General features: G+C 46.1%; 1 protein-coding gene across 1 annotated transcript; it reads right to left on the reverse strand.

Moving 5' to 3' along the window:
• Positions 1 to 238: 238 nt before the first annotated feature.
• On the reverse strand, positions 239 to 2165 carry TMEM215 (transmembrane protein 215). The gene has a single exon (XM_068175923.1). The coding sequence runs from the start codon at positions 1789 to 1791 to the stop codon at positions 433 to 435; it is 1359 nt and encodes a 452-aa protein (XP_068032024.1). The 5' UTR covers positions 1792 to 2165; the 3' UTR covers positions 239 to 432.
• Between the last annotated feature and the right edge of the window lie 13825 nt (positions 2166 to 15990).

The following is a 15990-nucleotide window of genomic DNA, read 5'->3' on the forward strand; positions in this document are numbered from 1 at the left end:
ATCCCTCCTAAAATGAAGTGACAGTATTTCAAAAACTTAATTCAGCCATAGAGCACCACATTCTTTCTTACAGACAGCTCCAGAGTTTCATTCACTTCTTGATCTCATCTGACAGCCACTGCTGCCCTTCTGCCAGAGTGCCTACAGGCTTGGGTACAACAGGCAGCAGGAAAACAAAAGGGAGGGAAAGGGAGAAAATAAAATAAAACAAATTTTTTTCCAAAAATGAAAAATTGAATTCTTTAACCTTTAAACATGCTTGTTTACTTACAGAAAGCGTACTTCAGGCACAAAAGGTTTGAGTATCAGTCACATACCACTTTAAATTGAAATAGTATCAGGATTGTCCCATGCAGTCAGCTATATTATCCCCTATCAAGAAGTTGAAGTTGCAGTTTTTGTATACATACATATATTTAAAGTATGCATCTTTCACACAATGGTCTCCTGGTCTGAATTGACTCCAGTGGGGTTTATGTAACAACAGTATCTGTCATAAGGGCTGTTATCCTTGTAAGAGCAGACAATGATACTATCTTTAGGAGCCACAAAAATGTTGTCTTCAATGTCAGGGCAAGGAGTGCTGTCCCTGCTGGGAGAAGAGCTCTTCTTCTCCAAGGCACTGTATGGGGAACCATCTCCCACGAACACATTCTCTGGCATCTCTGGGTAACAGCTCTCCAGGTATTTCAGCATCTCCTCCTGCTCCACCTTTTTGTTGAGGCTCTTGCACTCTGCCGTGGCAGCGGCGGTGGTGCTGGCGGTGCAAATGAACACGGTGTCCTCTCCCCTCAGCCCTCTCCTGTCCTTGCGGTAAGCTTTCCCGGTCAGCTCGTCACAACTTCCCTTGCCAGACTCCAGGTCCGAGGGGGTCCTTAGCAGCTCCATGACATCCCGGTCCTTGACCTCCTTACAGCACGGACGCATGTTCTCGGGACATTTGGTGCAGCCGTCGGTCTTTCTGGTGAGGGCAATGGCGGCAATGCCCGGCAGGCAGATGGCCGGCCCGATAGCCAGCAGCGGGATGTCTCCCAGGGTCTCTCCCTTGATGCCAGACACGGTGAACATGAAGCCGAACACCAGAAAGACGCTGACCAGAGCCACCACAAGCCCCGTCCGGGGGTTGATGTCGTCGGGTCTCAGGGTCCGCGCCATCCAGCTGGTGCGCACGGGGACACTTCCCTCCTCCGGGGCGCCCCTCAGGGCAGGGGACAGACGCTCCCCGGCAAGCTTCCGAAGTTTCCCAGGCAGCGAGGCACGGAGCACCCCGGCAGCCGGCGCCGCTCGGCTTCCCCTCGGCGGAGCCGCTGACGGAGGGCGGGCCAGGGCCGGGGCCGGGAGCTGTCCTGCCTCCTGCCTCCTCCCTCGCGCCCTCCCTCCCTCGCTCCCCGGAGCCGGTCGGAGCGGCTCCACCGCCTGTAGCCCTGCCGCACCTTCCCACGCTGGCGGCGGGAACAGGGGGCTCAAGTCCTGCCGAAGGCCGGGGGTAGAGACACCGGGCGGCTTCCAGCAGCAGCGGCCGGGGAGACAGCTGCCGCGAGGGTTCACCTGCCCGGTCTCCGCCTCCTCGTCCTCGTCCTCACCCGGACCCACCGGAGCCCCGCACAGCCGTGAGTACGCGCACCGCCCGGCGCCGAATGCTGCGGGGCTGGCGCAGGGGCTCGGCGGGGTTGCCTCTACCTGATGGCCACCGCTGCTTGGCCGGCTGCTGCCGCCACGCCGGGCAGCCTTTCCCTCTTGGGCGAAGGGGGGAGGACCCCCGACGGGCGTCCTTCCTCGGGAAGCCGGCATGTGTGTCCTCCGTACGGGCCCCTGCACCTAAAGCCTCTTCTTCGGTAAGGACGGGGCTTGTGAAGTAAATTGTCTCCTGGGCAGACAACAGTCCTGCCCAGAGTCTTCTGAGTTAGGCACCTGTGGAGAGCAAGTCTTCAGGAGATGCACTGCGACACCTGGATTTCATCCTGAAGGTGGCCCTTAGGGATAAAGCTTCTCCAGATGTTATTCTTTCCCCAAGAATGAACATAGATGTTGGGGTTCCCTTAGTATCCATGGCCTGCCGACTATGATGGTGACGTTCTGGCCCTGTGATTTGATGCATTTCGGTGATGGTAATTTGAAGTAAGCACCACCAGCTGAATGAGCATAGAAAAGGATCTCAGACAGGTGGAAATGTGGAAAGGCAGCAGCAGCATCTTCAGGCAGGTTGCCAGTGGTACAAAAGACTAAATGCTTTCACCTGGGGCAGAGATACTGACAAAAAGGAATGATACCAGAAAACTTCCAAGAAAGTTAAGGTAACAGAAAAGGATACTCTGAACTAAAATTTTGAAACCAAAATTTCTTTAAGTATTCCCATTAACATGATGCATTTTCCTCATACTACACACTTGGAAAGCTCAGAGAAGCCCGTTTAGAAAACACTCAGCTATTTCTCAGGTCATGAAAAGCATGGGTTTTATTTACCCTTCCTACAGTACAACATCAACAGAGCACCTCTGTGTTGTAGATTTCCAACTTGCCTGGCAGAAAGCAAGTCCAAGAATATAATTTTATAAGTGGGAACAACTCCTGCCTTACAGGACACTTTGTAAATGGGGTGTCAAGTTATAGCATTTGCTGTTTCATTTGAAGGATGAGTAAATGGGGGTAGAAGTACACAGTGGGGAGAGATTTTAAGTCAGTGGCAATGGCCTGGGTTTGAGATTAAAAGTTTGTAATGGACCACAATCATTATTTCAACTTGTCCTCCAGAACACTGTCCACTAAAATTCACACTGAACCTCTCACCTGTTGCAGAGCGGGCTGAAACAAGAATGTCTTGGTCTCTGTTAGAAATACCTTTCTTGATTGAAAGATTTAAAAATCAAAACCTTCCAGCCAGCACAAGTTAACTTCTACTTTTGCCACTGTGCAGGATTTAGTAGTATGAGAAATGACAGTAGTGTTCCCAGCTCCTGTTTACCAGAGCGAAAATTTGCTGTTTCTTTCCATCTGCTGTTATTCAGAGACACAGCTTTTATGTCCTCATGTTGGAATGAATAATGCCTTTTTTTTAATCCATCAGCTATATTCTGGCTGAAAGGAAGTGATTAACCTTCAGCAAGCCTGTCCCACGTAACTAAAATGTTGCTAAGTGTAAGTTATGAAGTTATGAGTATGTTGGTAACTAATGCCAATGAAAGTCACTGTTCCTGCTCCCTGACCTTCCTTCAACTCCCCTAGTGCATTTGGATAGTTTTTCAAAAAATTGGAAATTGTTCTTTTGTTGAAAAACAAATTATGATGCCTGGGAAAAGCAATTACCTGAAGCTGTACTCATCAACAGTCCTTCAGAGATAGAAAAAGGACACAGAAATGTAAATATTAGTGTCATTTGTGGAGGGGAAAATTATTGTAAGAGCTGAAGTACATGTCAGAACATCTAACAGGAGTAAAAATGGCCCTTCAAATTTAAGCGACAGGCTTACTGAGATGGAAGAGGGAACATCTACTTTGCAACAGAAAGCTGTTAGTGGACCGAAAAACACAGAAAATGTCAGGACAAAGGTGGAACTAAATGTCTTCAATTTGTTCCTTTGTGAGTGATTTCAAGACAAGATTGTATGCTTCCAGCAGGAGGGGATAGAAAGGGAAAACAATCACCAAGTTCCAGGAAATCATGCCACTATTGTTAAAATTGTCTTCCCAAGCTAAAATCAAGAGATCAGCAAGTGCCACTTAACACAACTGAGCAACAATGCAAATGGTTGTATTTTCTATCCTGTTCATTACTAGAGAAGAAAAATTACTCCTTTGAGGTGAAGTATGTTTCTGTTCCGGTGCTGTACACAAAAATTAGGTACTCAACCATGTGTTTACCTCAGTTTTCAATGGCAACCTCTCTTCGCCCCTCTTGAGTGGATGGGCAGCTGGATGGCGACTGAAGGAAAAAAGTGCTCTCTACTGTAATAGATCGGGGTTGTGATCACCTGAAGAACCCGAATATATGTATCTATGGGATCTGATGAGGTGCTGTGCTGCTTTTGTCTGGGGTAGAGTTAATTTTCTTCACAGTGCTGGTATGGAGCTATATATTGTCCTTGTGCTGAACACAGGGTTGATAATATAGAGGTGTTTTTGTTATTTCTCAGTATAGCTTACACAGAACCAAGACCTTTTCTGCTGTTTGTACTGCCATACTGGTGAGGAAGTTGGGAGTGCATGGGAGGTTGAGAGAAGACACAGCCGGGACAGGTGGCCCCAACTGACCAAAGGGATTTCCAGACCATGTGACATCATGGTCAGTACATAAAGTGGGGTGAATAAGGAGGAAAGGTGGGACATTTGGAATGATGATGCTTGTCTGCCCAGGTCACTGTCAGGTGTGATTGGACCCTGCTCTCCTGGAGATGGCTGAACACCTGTGTGCCCATGGGAAGCAGTGAATGAATTCCTTGTTTTGATTTGCTTGCATGCATAGACTTTAGTGTCCCTACTAAACCATCTACACCTCAACCTATGACTTTTCTACCTTTTACTCTTCTGATTCACTTTCGGATTCCAGTGGTAGGGGGGTGAGTGAGAGGCTGCTGGGGCTTGGCTGCTGGCTGGAGTTAAACTATGACAGACGCTTCCCTGAGTCCCAAGGGAATTAGATTACATAGTTGCCAAGCCAATTTCAACAGTACTTGAAAAGTCCTGGCAGTCAGATGAAGTCCCAGGTGACTAGAAGAGCAGGAATATTGGACCCACCTTTAAAAAAGGTAGGAAAGAGACCTGTGAGAACTACTGACCTCTCAGCCTCCCTGGATTGACATTTCCTATTAAAAGCTACCCAGTAGTTCTCTAAATTGTCTAGAGAATGATTACTCTTGAATCCTTGGGTGGGCTGTTCAGTGGGTAAGGAATTGGTTGAACCAATACCCCGTCATACCCAGAGGGTAGTGGTCAACAGCTCAATCTTAACATGAAGATTGGTAATAGATGGTGTCCCTTAGGGATCTGCCTTGGGACAGGTACTGTTCAATGTCTTCTTCAGTGATGGAGAATCATTGGCAGGTTTGCAGCCAACCTGATTTGAGTGCTTTGAGTGGTGCTGTTGACACCACTGAAGGTCAGGATACCATCTAGAGGGACTTGGACAAGTTTGAGAAGTGAGCCCATGAGGTTTAACAGGACTAAGTTCAAGGTGCTGCACATGGGTTGGGGCAACCCCCAATATCAACACAAGCTCTGAACGGATGGAGAGCAGCCCTGTGAGAAGGACTGGGAGGTGCTGGTGGGTGAGAGGCTGGACATGACCCAGCCATGGGCACTCCCAGCCCAGAAAGCCAAACGTGTCCTGGGCTGCATCCAAAGCAGTGTGGGCAGCAGGGGAGGGAGGGGATTCTGCCCCTCTGCTCTGCTCTGCTCTGCTCTGGTGAGAGCCCACCTGAAATCCTGCACCCAGCTCTGGTGTCCCAGCACAGGAAAGACATGGACCTGTTGGAGTGAGTAAAGAGTAGGGCCACCGAGATGATTTGAGGTATGGAACGTCTTTCCTACAATGAAACGCTGAGACAATTGTTGTACTTCATGAGATTCCCATGGGCCCACTTCTCCATCTCACCCACATCCCTCTGCATGACATTGTGTCCTTCAGGAGTGTCAACCACACCACTTACCTTGGTGTCATCTGCAATTTTGCGGAGGGTGCATGCAATACCCTCATGTGTCATTAATGAGATATTAAATAACACTGGTCTCAATACCAGCCCCTGAGGGACATCTCTTGTCAATGATGTCCGTTGGGACTCTGAGCTGTTGACCACTACCCTCTGGATGTGACAGTTCAACTAATTCCTTATCCATCTAAAAGTCCAGCCATCAAATCCATCTCTCTCCAATGTAAAGAGGAGGATGCTGTAAGGGACTATGTCAAAGGCTTTACAGGAGATAAATGACATTCATAGTCCTTCCCTTGTCCACTGATGTAGTTACTCTATTCATTCTCTATTTCCAGTCACTGGGGATTTCTCCTGACTGCCATGGCTTTGCAAATATGGAGGAGAGTAATTTGTCAGCTGCATTAGCCAATTCTCTCAGAACTTTTTGGGATGCATCTCAGTGGATCCCATAGACATATATGTTCTAGCTCCTCAGATGATCAGGATCCTTCTTAAGAAAAGAAGCACTTCTGTCATCCAGTCCCCGCCTTGCTGTCCATCCACTCAAGAGGTGTGGGAAGAGAGTCTGACAATGAAAAATGTTGCTGAGTATCTCAGCCTTGTCTCATCCGTTGTTTCTGGTTTTCTAGTCGTGTCATCAGAGTACATTTTCTTTGAACTTTCTTTATAACCATGGAGCAATCAAAATAGCTATTTGAATAAGCAGCTTTAGATGTATTACATTCTTTTTGTTTTTTTTATGTAGGTGTGAAGATAGAGATCAGAAAACGATGGACCAAGGTGGATGAGGTGGAAAGGGTTCCAGTTGAATGACAGGTAATTTTTCCTGGTACTTCTTTATTAAACCCTTCTCTGAAGCGGCTGGTTTGCAGATACGATTGTCTACTTCAGTCAATGGCTTTTTGCAAAAGCAAAGACTTTCTCTGATCAGGCAGTACTGCAAAATCCATGGAAAAGTGTGTGTGCCATAATTTTTAGTATCCTAAAATTTAAAGATCTGGCAGATGGATTTTTGAATTAATACATTACAATTGACAGCTGGCTTACTTATAAGATTACATACCATGTAAGAACTCCACAAGCCCTTAATAACATCATGGTAAAATTAGACTCTAATTTTCACCTTTCAAGCTCTATGGCAATTCTAAAACTTGATACTGTTTTTGAGTGTGGGATCATGTAAGTCATATCTGTGATTTGGATATGGAACATGGGACTTATTTTACTAGCAAGTTCTGTGTGGATTGGGATACTCAGGTTTCAGACTTTTACACTAATGCTCTTGTGCACATATTTGAGCCACCCCATTAGCTTGAGGAGACAGTCAGTCATTCTGCTGAGGTCACTGGCACTTCAAACTTGCTCAAGAGCTGCTTCAAAAAAGTTCTTCCTGTGTGCAGCAAGTACTCCTTGCTGAAAGTGGATGCTGAATGAACAACATCCATCTCCAGGCCTTTTTGTACATTGTGTTTTCTTGGCAGCATATACAAAAGAAAATACTTGACAGTTTTTTTGTAATGTGCAACTATGTGCTGTGATCCTCATATGCCTCTGCTGGAAGATTTTTTCCTCTATTTGAAAATGTTTGTTGTTTACCCAGATTCACTTACCATAATTACCTTATTTCTAGCTCTTACGGGGTTTGTGTAGCCACTTCTGATGCCTCTTCCATGCCTCTGGACTGCTTTCAAAAGTTCTCTGGGTCTTCATGTCCTCAAGCATAAGAAGTTCACCTGAGGGAAGATTTTTGGGCTCTGACTGTTCACTCAAGCCCCTGGGTCTTGCTCTTTGTAGACAATCATTTGTGCTTGACTGCTGCTTGCTGGCCAATTGGCTGGATGTGGAAGGACTCTGCTGATGAAAGCATCTGATCAATAAACAAGGGGCAAAAGAGAAATATCAGGTGCCTGAAGGACTTATGTTTTGTCACTGAGCCATCACACCAGGAGTGGGATTCAGAAACCCTGGTTGTGAGTCATGTATCTGTCTTGAGGTGACCTTGGAGACTTAGCAAGATTGCTGTGGAAGAGGTACAGGCTGCTGTATGAGTCACGGCATCAGGCAATAAATTAGCCAATATAATTCACTGGGAACTTAATCTATCTGCATCGCTCTGCCTGATGTGATCTTTCCCCTTGGGAAGCTTCTGAGTAAATATACTTTATTTCTTCTATTGAAATTTGCTCACAAAAGATGCAATAAACTCAAGGGAGTCACCCACAAGTACTGCATGTTATGCACAATGGTGAATAAAGGGTAGCTTGCTTTGTCCCAAAGAACTTAGCAAACACTTCTTAAAGGGGTCTCTAATTGAGTTGCTTGTCTGTGGAAAAAGAGGAAGGGAAAATAGGTTGTCTTGACCTACCTTTGCAGAAGAAGCTAAAATTTTGTGATATGCTGGAACACTTTTACAGCAGTTTAAAGCATAATCATGACCATGTACTTGCAATGAATAATTCTTTCTGTGAAAGAAAGATATCCTTCCTGTCTGTTTAGAAAAAAATAGTATAAAATTAAGGGAACTTATCAAAAGGCTATGCATGTTCTTTGCAGGCTCTGGAAGACTGGAACTTCCCAAGCCAATTAAACTTCAAGCATATTTAAATGGGGATGGATATCATCAAAGTCTGTAGCTCATTTAAACAATGCAAATAGGTATTTTTAAAAAATCATCCTATGCTGTGGATATGAAAGAAGAAATGAAATATTTGTCATAGCAGTCCTGATTGCCTGACCCATGATTACTTCATACCACATCTGTACCTTTGCTAAGACGTACCAGCTAATCCAGGAAAATATTTCCAGGCATATGAATGACAAGAAAATAATCAGAAGTAGTCAGCATGGATTCAGAAAGGGTGAAGTCATGCTTGATCAACCTGATAGCTCACAGTGAAATGGCTGGTCTGTTTGATGAGGGGAGTGTGGGTGCTGTCTGCTTGGACTTCAGGAAGGCCTTTGACACAAGATCCTTCTAGTCAGGCAGTTGTTGCATGGCTTAGGTGAGCAGACAGTGAGATGGGCTGAAAGCTGCTCGAATGGGCAGACCCAAATGCTGATGATTGGTGACACAACATCTAGCTGGATGCCGGTGACTAGCAGTGTATCCCAGGGGTCAATATTGGGTCCTTCAACAATCTTCATTAATGATCTGGGTGATGAGGCAGAGCGCACAATCAGGAATTTTTCAGAGAATATAAAACTAGGAGGAGTGGCTGATGTCAGAGAGACATGTTACCATCACAGGGACATCAACAGCCTTGAGAAATGGGCTGAGAGGAGCCTAATGAAATCAGCAAGGGGAAATGCCAAATCCTGCACCTGGGGAGAAAAAAAATATATATGCTAGGTACTGCCCAGCTGGAAAGTAGCTTGTTAGAATAGAACCTGGGAGTCCTGAGGGACACCAAGATGAACATAAAACAGCAGTGTGCCTTTGTGGCAAAGAAGGAGAATGATGTCCCGGGCTGCATTAGAAGGAGAATTGCCAACCAGCTGGGAGGTGATCCAGCTCCTTTATCCAGAGCTGGTAAGGATATCCCTAGAGTACTTTGTCCAGTTCTGCACTCCTCAATACAGTAGAGCCATAAACATATTGCAGAGAATCCATGCTTCAATGGACCCTTCAATGGAGGGGTCATTATGATGACTGAAGTACTGGAGCAGCTTTTGCTAGGAGGAAAGGGCCTGTTCAGCCTGAAGAGGAGAAGGCCCAGAGGGATCTCATCAATGCCTATGAGTGCATGAAGGGACATCACAAAGAAGACACAGCAGAGTTCATTCCAGTGGCAGGACCAGAGGCAGTGGGCACAAACTGAAACAGGGGAGGTTCTCTCTGAACTTCAGGATACACTTTTCCGTTGTGAGGATGACCAAACACTATGGCGGGTTGCTCAGAGAGGTGGTGCAGTCTCCATCCTTGAAGATACTCAAAAGTCATCTGGACACCGTCCTGGACAACCTGTTGTAACCTGCAATGCCAGCGCCCCCATGAAAATGCACCTTCCCAAATAATTGCTGTAAGATGTGATCAGGAACAGAGCAGAGCAGGCCCAAACTTAATAACAAAGGAAAAAAAAAAACTTTATTAACTACTACTGCTATAAAAGACACACACACTAACTCCAGGATGAAGACACTCCAAAACACTCCTCCACCCCCCACCCAATTTCCAAAAAAACCTCAGTGAGACACCACCTGGGATTCCTGATCAAGCTGCCACCCTTCAGATAATCAATACTCAGTCCATGAAGGGAGAGAGGAGTCTCTCTTGCACCACAGACTTCCCCAGAAAACACAATTGCCACCCTTGTGTCTCCATGTCACACATGGCAACCGCCCGGAGAAAATCTGCCAGTGTGACACTCTCCTTTCCATGTCACAGTGCTCTCACCACCGTGCATGGACAGACTGCCCATAGGGCTCCTTTAGGGATACTTTGCCATGGACCAAAAGAGACAACAGTTCAGCTTCTCAACTTGAGACCACAGTCCCCCCCATTTTCTCCCTCCCGTGGGGCCAAGAGTCTCAAGAACAGAGATCATCTTCTTCCTGAAGACAGAGGGCATCACAACACCCTCCTCAGCTTTTCTCTGTTCTCTCCATTCCTGTGCTGGTGGTTGCTGAAGCAAGTCTCTTGGTTCACCATTGCATCCCCCTAAAATGCAGTCTCTATTGCAGGAGAATTTGGTTCAGTCTATGGCTATACAAGAAAAGTCCAGCCACAAGTGACTCCATCATCTCCTTCCACCCACAAATTTCTTCTTCTAACATCTTGGATCCCAGACTGTCTCTCTTCTACTTCAAATCAAGGAGGAGTAATATTTTACAAAGCCTTCATTTCTCAGGAAAGGGTTAAAAGTTCAGACTCCCGGGTGGCTGAAATCTCTGCCCAGAATGCCAACTCCCACTACTGGGCATCTCCCCCCCCTTCTCCTTCTCCTCCGCCGGCAAATTTACAGGTGCTGTCGGACTCTCTGTCTCTTTCCCTCTGGTGGGGGGGGGGGGGGGGGGGGTGGAACAAAGGCATCTCCATTTCTCTCTACCCTTCCGTCCGCAAGAGCTGGCTCAGTTCTAATCCCTTCACCTCGGCCTACCTTGAACAGGCTGCATGCCTTCCCCTCCACTGCCCAGCCTATGGCTGGGCAGGGGAGAGTCTGCACTCTCCGAAGACTGGAATCAAAGAGAGACAGTTCCCCTGGGAGTTCTTGCTTTTAACCCCCTGTGTTTTCAGAAGCGTGTCCATACCTTCAGTGGTCACTCCAGGTGCCAATATCCAAACCTGACCACTTTGGTTTGGATAACTTCCTGAGAAAGTTTTGACCCAACGTCCTGAGAAAATTCACTTCTGTGTCAAACCATGACAATGACCCTGCTTGATTAGAGGTTTCTTCCAACATGCACCATTCTGTGATTCTTTTATGGCAGAGAAAATAATGGAAAAGTGTGAACATGTGTGCATACACAGACTGAGCACTTCTCATTACTGTGTGCAGGGGCACTGAAGAGACATAGGCAAAACATTTTTTACAGGTGATGGGGATGCAAGAATATGTCTTTGAAGGGATGAAATCTGCATGGTACACCAGGAATTCTCTGGGGAAAAGTATGTGAATGGGGCACTAAGTGTGCACATAAGTCACAGAGCAGCTATGTTCTTGAATAACATGAAATCCACTTTCTTTTCAGGAGGTATCCTGTCTAAAACCTGTCAAATGGTGATGGCTTCCCTGAACCATCTGCTTCAGCAGATCATCAGCCGTCACATGGCTGCAGACACCAGGAGTAACTTGCTAAGGTTCCATGGTAGCCCCTCACTCTCAGGCATTTCCCTTGCAGCCCCTCTTCTTACTGCCTTTGGGAAATACCTGTTACTTCACCCTCTACCACCCAGCAAGCCGAGTGTGTGAGAGAAGGTTTCTCAACCAATGTCCTCCAACAGTTGTGGGGCACAAACACTCCTTGGGGGACATCTCATCTCACCTCAGCCCAGCTAGCTGCTGCTGGTGGCCACTGTGAAGAGCTTTCAGGACCTCTCTAAAGACCAGGGGAGAGAGGTGAGTTATATAGGTATCTGCTAGCTCTGCTGTCCCAGTGATCAATACCTAGCAATAAGCACTGCTGGGGATCAGAAAAAGCACGTATACTCTGTGAAATTTCCTTTTTTTCATTTGGCTTTTGGGTACACCAGAGACCAAGATCAGGGAGTGACAGAAGTCTGTCCAGGCTTCCTTCCGACATGGTGAACATGCAGCTGGAAGACTGCCTTCAGAGGAAACAGTGTTTGAGTTTGTACCCAAAGGTACCCTCCATGAGGAGTTATGGGGAAGAATATGCAGAAATGGTTTTTAGGAATATCTTGCTGTTTTCCTCCATGGATAGTGCAATGAATGTGTAGGAAGTGGTGGTAGTGGTAAGGCCTCTGTGATGGAGTGGGGAAAAATTAGAGGTTCTGTTGTTGAAAGAAAAATGCATGTGCATCACCATGGCCCTTGCATGCCACCACAGTCTAAAAATTAAGAACTGACTTGTAAAGACATCACTCATAGGAGTGGCTAAATGTGTACTTGATTAACCTTATTGCCCTACCAACTAATTAGGGAGCTTATGGGCACAGCTTCACAGATGGTAATATTTGCTTTCTATGGACTTGTTCCCTTTTTCCATAAGCTGCGCCCAAAAGTATCCATTGTCTAACTAAGCCATCACAGATGGTGAGATGACAACAAGCATGAGTCAGTTGTGGTACTGTACTGTGTCAGGGAGCAGTATTTAAAATGTGTGTTCATGGTGGTGGGAGCACAGCTCTGTGAATGCTTTATGTATAGACCAGATCCTAGTGTTTACTACATGAGGAGGTGTGTAACCACAAAGGTGTGAAGGGCAGTGATGGGGGAGGACTTTGCCAGCATTACATATATTTCAATGCAGTAGGGTGTTCTTGTGTTTCAAAGGCATTTGATGCTGGGATGTAATAAAGTTTTTATTACTGTATACTTGGAGTGCTTGCAACATTTAGAGTTGCTGAAAACCTTCAATGCTAATATCAGAGGATATCAAATGGCTCCTGATTGCAAGCGTGGGTGTAAATACACTGCTTTTCACTCCCTTTCTGTAGAACAGGCCCGTGCCTCTGAAGAAATGGGGAAGGATGCTGTAAAAAGTGCTACAAATGTTGCAGAGGCGGAGCAGAGCACTTGGAGGTCTCCAGCCATCCTGCAGGAGTGAGGGGCTGGTGCAAACCAAGCCTTGAGAACAGGTCCCGAAGGGCCAGACCTGTTCCTCTATTCACTCTCACTTCCCCTGCACTCCACCTGGAGCAGAGACAACGCAGGCAACTTGGGGCAGCTCCACTTGAGCAGGGATGTTCCTTACCACATCCCAGAGTTAGTAGGTTTAGAGGGTGCCAAAGAATATTTACCCAATGTGTTTACTATTGCTGGCCCTTCACAGTCCATTACCAGCCATGCACTGGTTGAGGCCCCATCTCTACATCCAGTATCAGGCATCAGGTGCTCTCTGTCCTCTGAAAAGGGATTTCCAGCCAACAAAGGCCACATGGCAGATTCCTTTTTTGCTCTGCAGGTTGCGGTGAAATACTGTCCAAAGCGTGTGCAAAACTGTTTAAATCACTTCCACCAAAGAATACATTTTTCATTGGCGGTGGTAGGAAAGACATGATAATTGAAATTTTGTAACTTTTTGCTCCTTCCTGCAAAGTGCAAGTGGTTCCTCAGACTCTGATGGTATTTTGGGTCTCTTTAACTGGCCTATTCCCAGAAGTCCTGTTACAGCAGGACGGCTGTCAGAGGTCTAGCCCCAAGGCCTCTAGGGGAGGACATTGCTGAAGGAGAAGCCAGTGTGCTTCCTGCTTCCCTGACTGCCACAGCACAAGCAGATGGGCACAACTCATACAGTGTAACCCTGACACAAGATAAAGACCCTTGCCTAAGCACATCCTTGGGGCTTCCAGTTGATTCCAAATGCACTCCTCCCACGACTAACTTTCATTTTCCATCCAGGAAGCAATGTCCAGCTGAAGCAATAGAATATGGGCATCAGAGTCTCCTTGTCTAGACAAACAGTTTATCCCAGGCACAGTCACCTGGCTTGGACACCCCCTCAACCCATGGAAACCCACTATGGAAAGTGAGTACAGGCCAATCTCGAACCCTCCTCTGCTGCTGTCATAGTCTCTGAAAAGGAGCAACCAGCCATTGGTGTGTTTTGAATCGTACCTTGTGCTTTGACAGGAAGCTGCCATGTGGCAGGATGAGAAATTAATTAGCCTCATGCTGCTGCAAGCATTTCCAGTCCCAGCTGACAACAGACTAATTAAGAACCTCCCTGTGGTGTCTATTTTAGATAACCATTTACTTTGATACAATTTAACAAGGGCTTTTCCAATGGTTTATTTCACAGGCAACTCATTAGATTAATGGGTGGAAAACAGCAGGAACTTGAATAGACATTTTGAATTTCCAGCCACCAAAAGTCAATACAATACAGCTCTCTAATTTTACCAAGGCAAAACATATACTTCCTTCTGATATTTTGTGTAGTGCCATTTGTTTCTAGATGCCACTTTAACCTAAGTCCAGAAGTTTTGAAAACTGAAGATGACCTTGTAAGTGCTGGTAGGAGCCAGTTAATTCCCCTGTATGACATTTGCCCATCAGAGTCTTTTGTAGTGCTTGCAGACTGAGCACCAAGGGTGCTAAGTGCACCACATTATCAGTGCTGACTGTTTCAGCATCTCAGTGAGGACTGAGGAGCCAAACCTCCTGCTAGCCCAACAATCCCTGCATCCATGACTATGGAAAATGCTGATACATGTACAACTCCAAGGCTTTCACAGGATCTCCCACAAAGCCTGATAGAATCAGAAAAAGGCCCTACGTCCCTCAAATGGCAGGAATGTCCTTCCTTTCTACCTTAACTTTCAAATGTTAAGCTTGACCCTTCCTAACTGCACCAACACAGTTTGTCTTTAAGAACCTGCAGAAGTGCCAGATGTAGCCTGAGCCAAAGTAGGGACGTGGGCTGAAAGTGAACCCAGGAGCAACTTGGTTTTCTCTGCACAATCTGTCCTAATGGGAAAACGTATAGGAAGATTTTACCTTCCGTTTCTGTCTCTGCACTGCCTCATGTTCACGAATTACAATTGTGAGGGTGAAATTTTTGACTCCAAATTAAGAGTGAGTGGATGACAGCAAAGATGGCAGATTGGAATTCACATAGCATATGATTCCACAGCTTGGAAAGAAGACTGGGGTTCTGGGTGGGGAAAGAGAGCTAAGAACATGAGCTAAAAGGCCTTGCCAGGGGAATAGGGTAGTGCCAGAGCAGCAACTAAGTACTCTATGTGATTTTCAGCAGGATACAATTCTTCACATGACTGAGATCAGGTTTTTCATTGTCGCTAGAATTAACTGTGAAGGTCTCTTTGAAATGAATATTGCACATTTAATATATTTTCTTCTTCCTTGGGAATACTAACCAGTTCCCTGTTTTCAAACACCATCAGAAATTTAGGTTAAAGCCTCAGAGATTAATTTTGCTTCCAAGTTTGGTTGAGATTAGCTTGTGGATTTGGATACATAATTTCATTGGACAAATTGCTTGAACTGGGACTGCCTCCCTACAAGTCATCTGTTCAGAGCCACCTGCTCAAATGCACACAGATCATCGTTTGTTGATGAAGAAGAGTATTTCCATGCTTTTCTTTCTAAAATGCTATCCCAAACTAAAATCCCTATATTCTTGTCTAGGATAGCACATAGGAAGTGAAAACTAAAACATTAGTGGGGTTATCAGTTTGCATTTCTCAGCACCAAATTGTTTGTAATTCTAGCTTCACTCTCCCTCACTCCCAGAAATTCTGTGTGACCAGAATTTGGAACATTTCCCCCGTTTCATGGCAACAGAACTATGCTGTAGAGGCTCCACAAAGCCACACACATTATGATTTTTATCCCTTGTTGCAAGCTAGCTGTGTGCAAACACTTCCTTCCCAGTCCTGTCTGAGCCTTTTGGATGCAAGCAGCTACAGCAAATATCAAGTGTGACTTCATTTGCTGTAGCTATCTGCCCTCTGCCTCCTAATCCTTCAGGCTGTTGCTGCTTTCCTCTGTGGCTGAATGCTGAGAGGCTGGTGACCCACTTCCCAAGACTGAAGGCACCATGGAACACAGGGTAGCTGCAGTGCCCAGCAGCTCTGCTGAAGCTGAGTGCTGCCAGCCAGAAGGCAGTAAGGACTGAATGCAATTGCCTCTGAAATGCACACTGCACTCCCCCAGCAGATGCTTCTGCCATAGCTGTGTGACAAAACGTGCTCTTGACTCAC

Source organism: Anomalospiza imberbis, chromosome Z (assembly GCF_031753505.1).
Source record: "Anomalospiza imberbis isolate Cuckoo-Finch-1a 21T00152 chromosome Z, ASM3175350v1, whole genome shotgun sequence".
NCBI classification, from domain to species: domain Eukaryota; kingdom Metazoa; phylum Chordata; class Aves; order Passeriformes; family Viduidae; genus Anomalospiza; species Anomalospiza imberbis.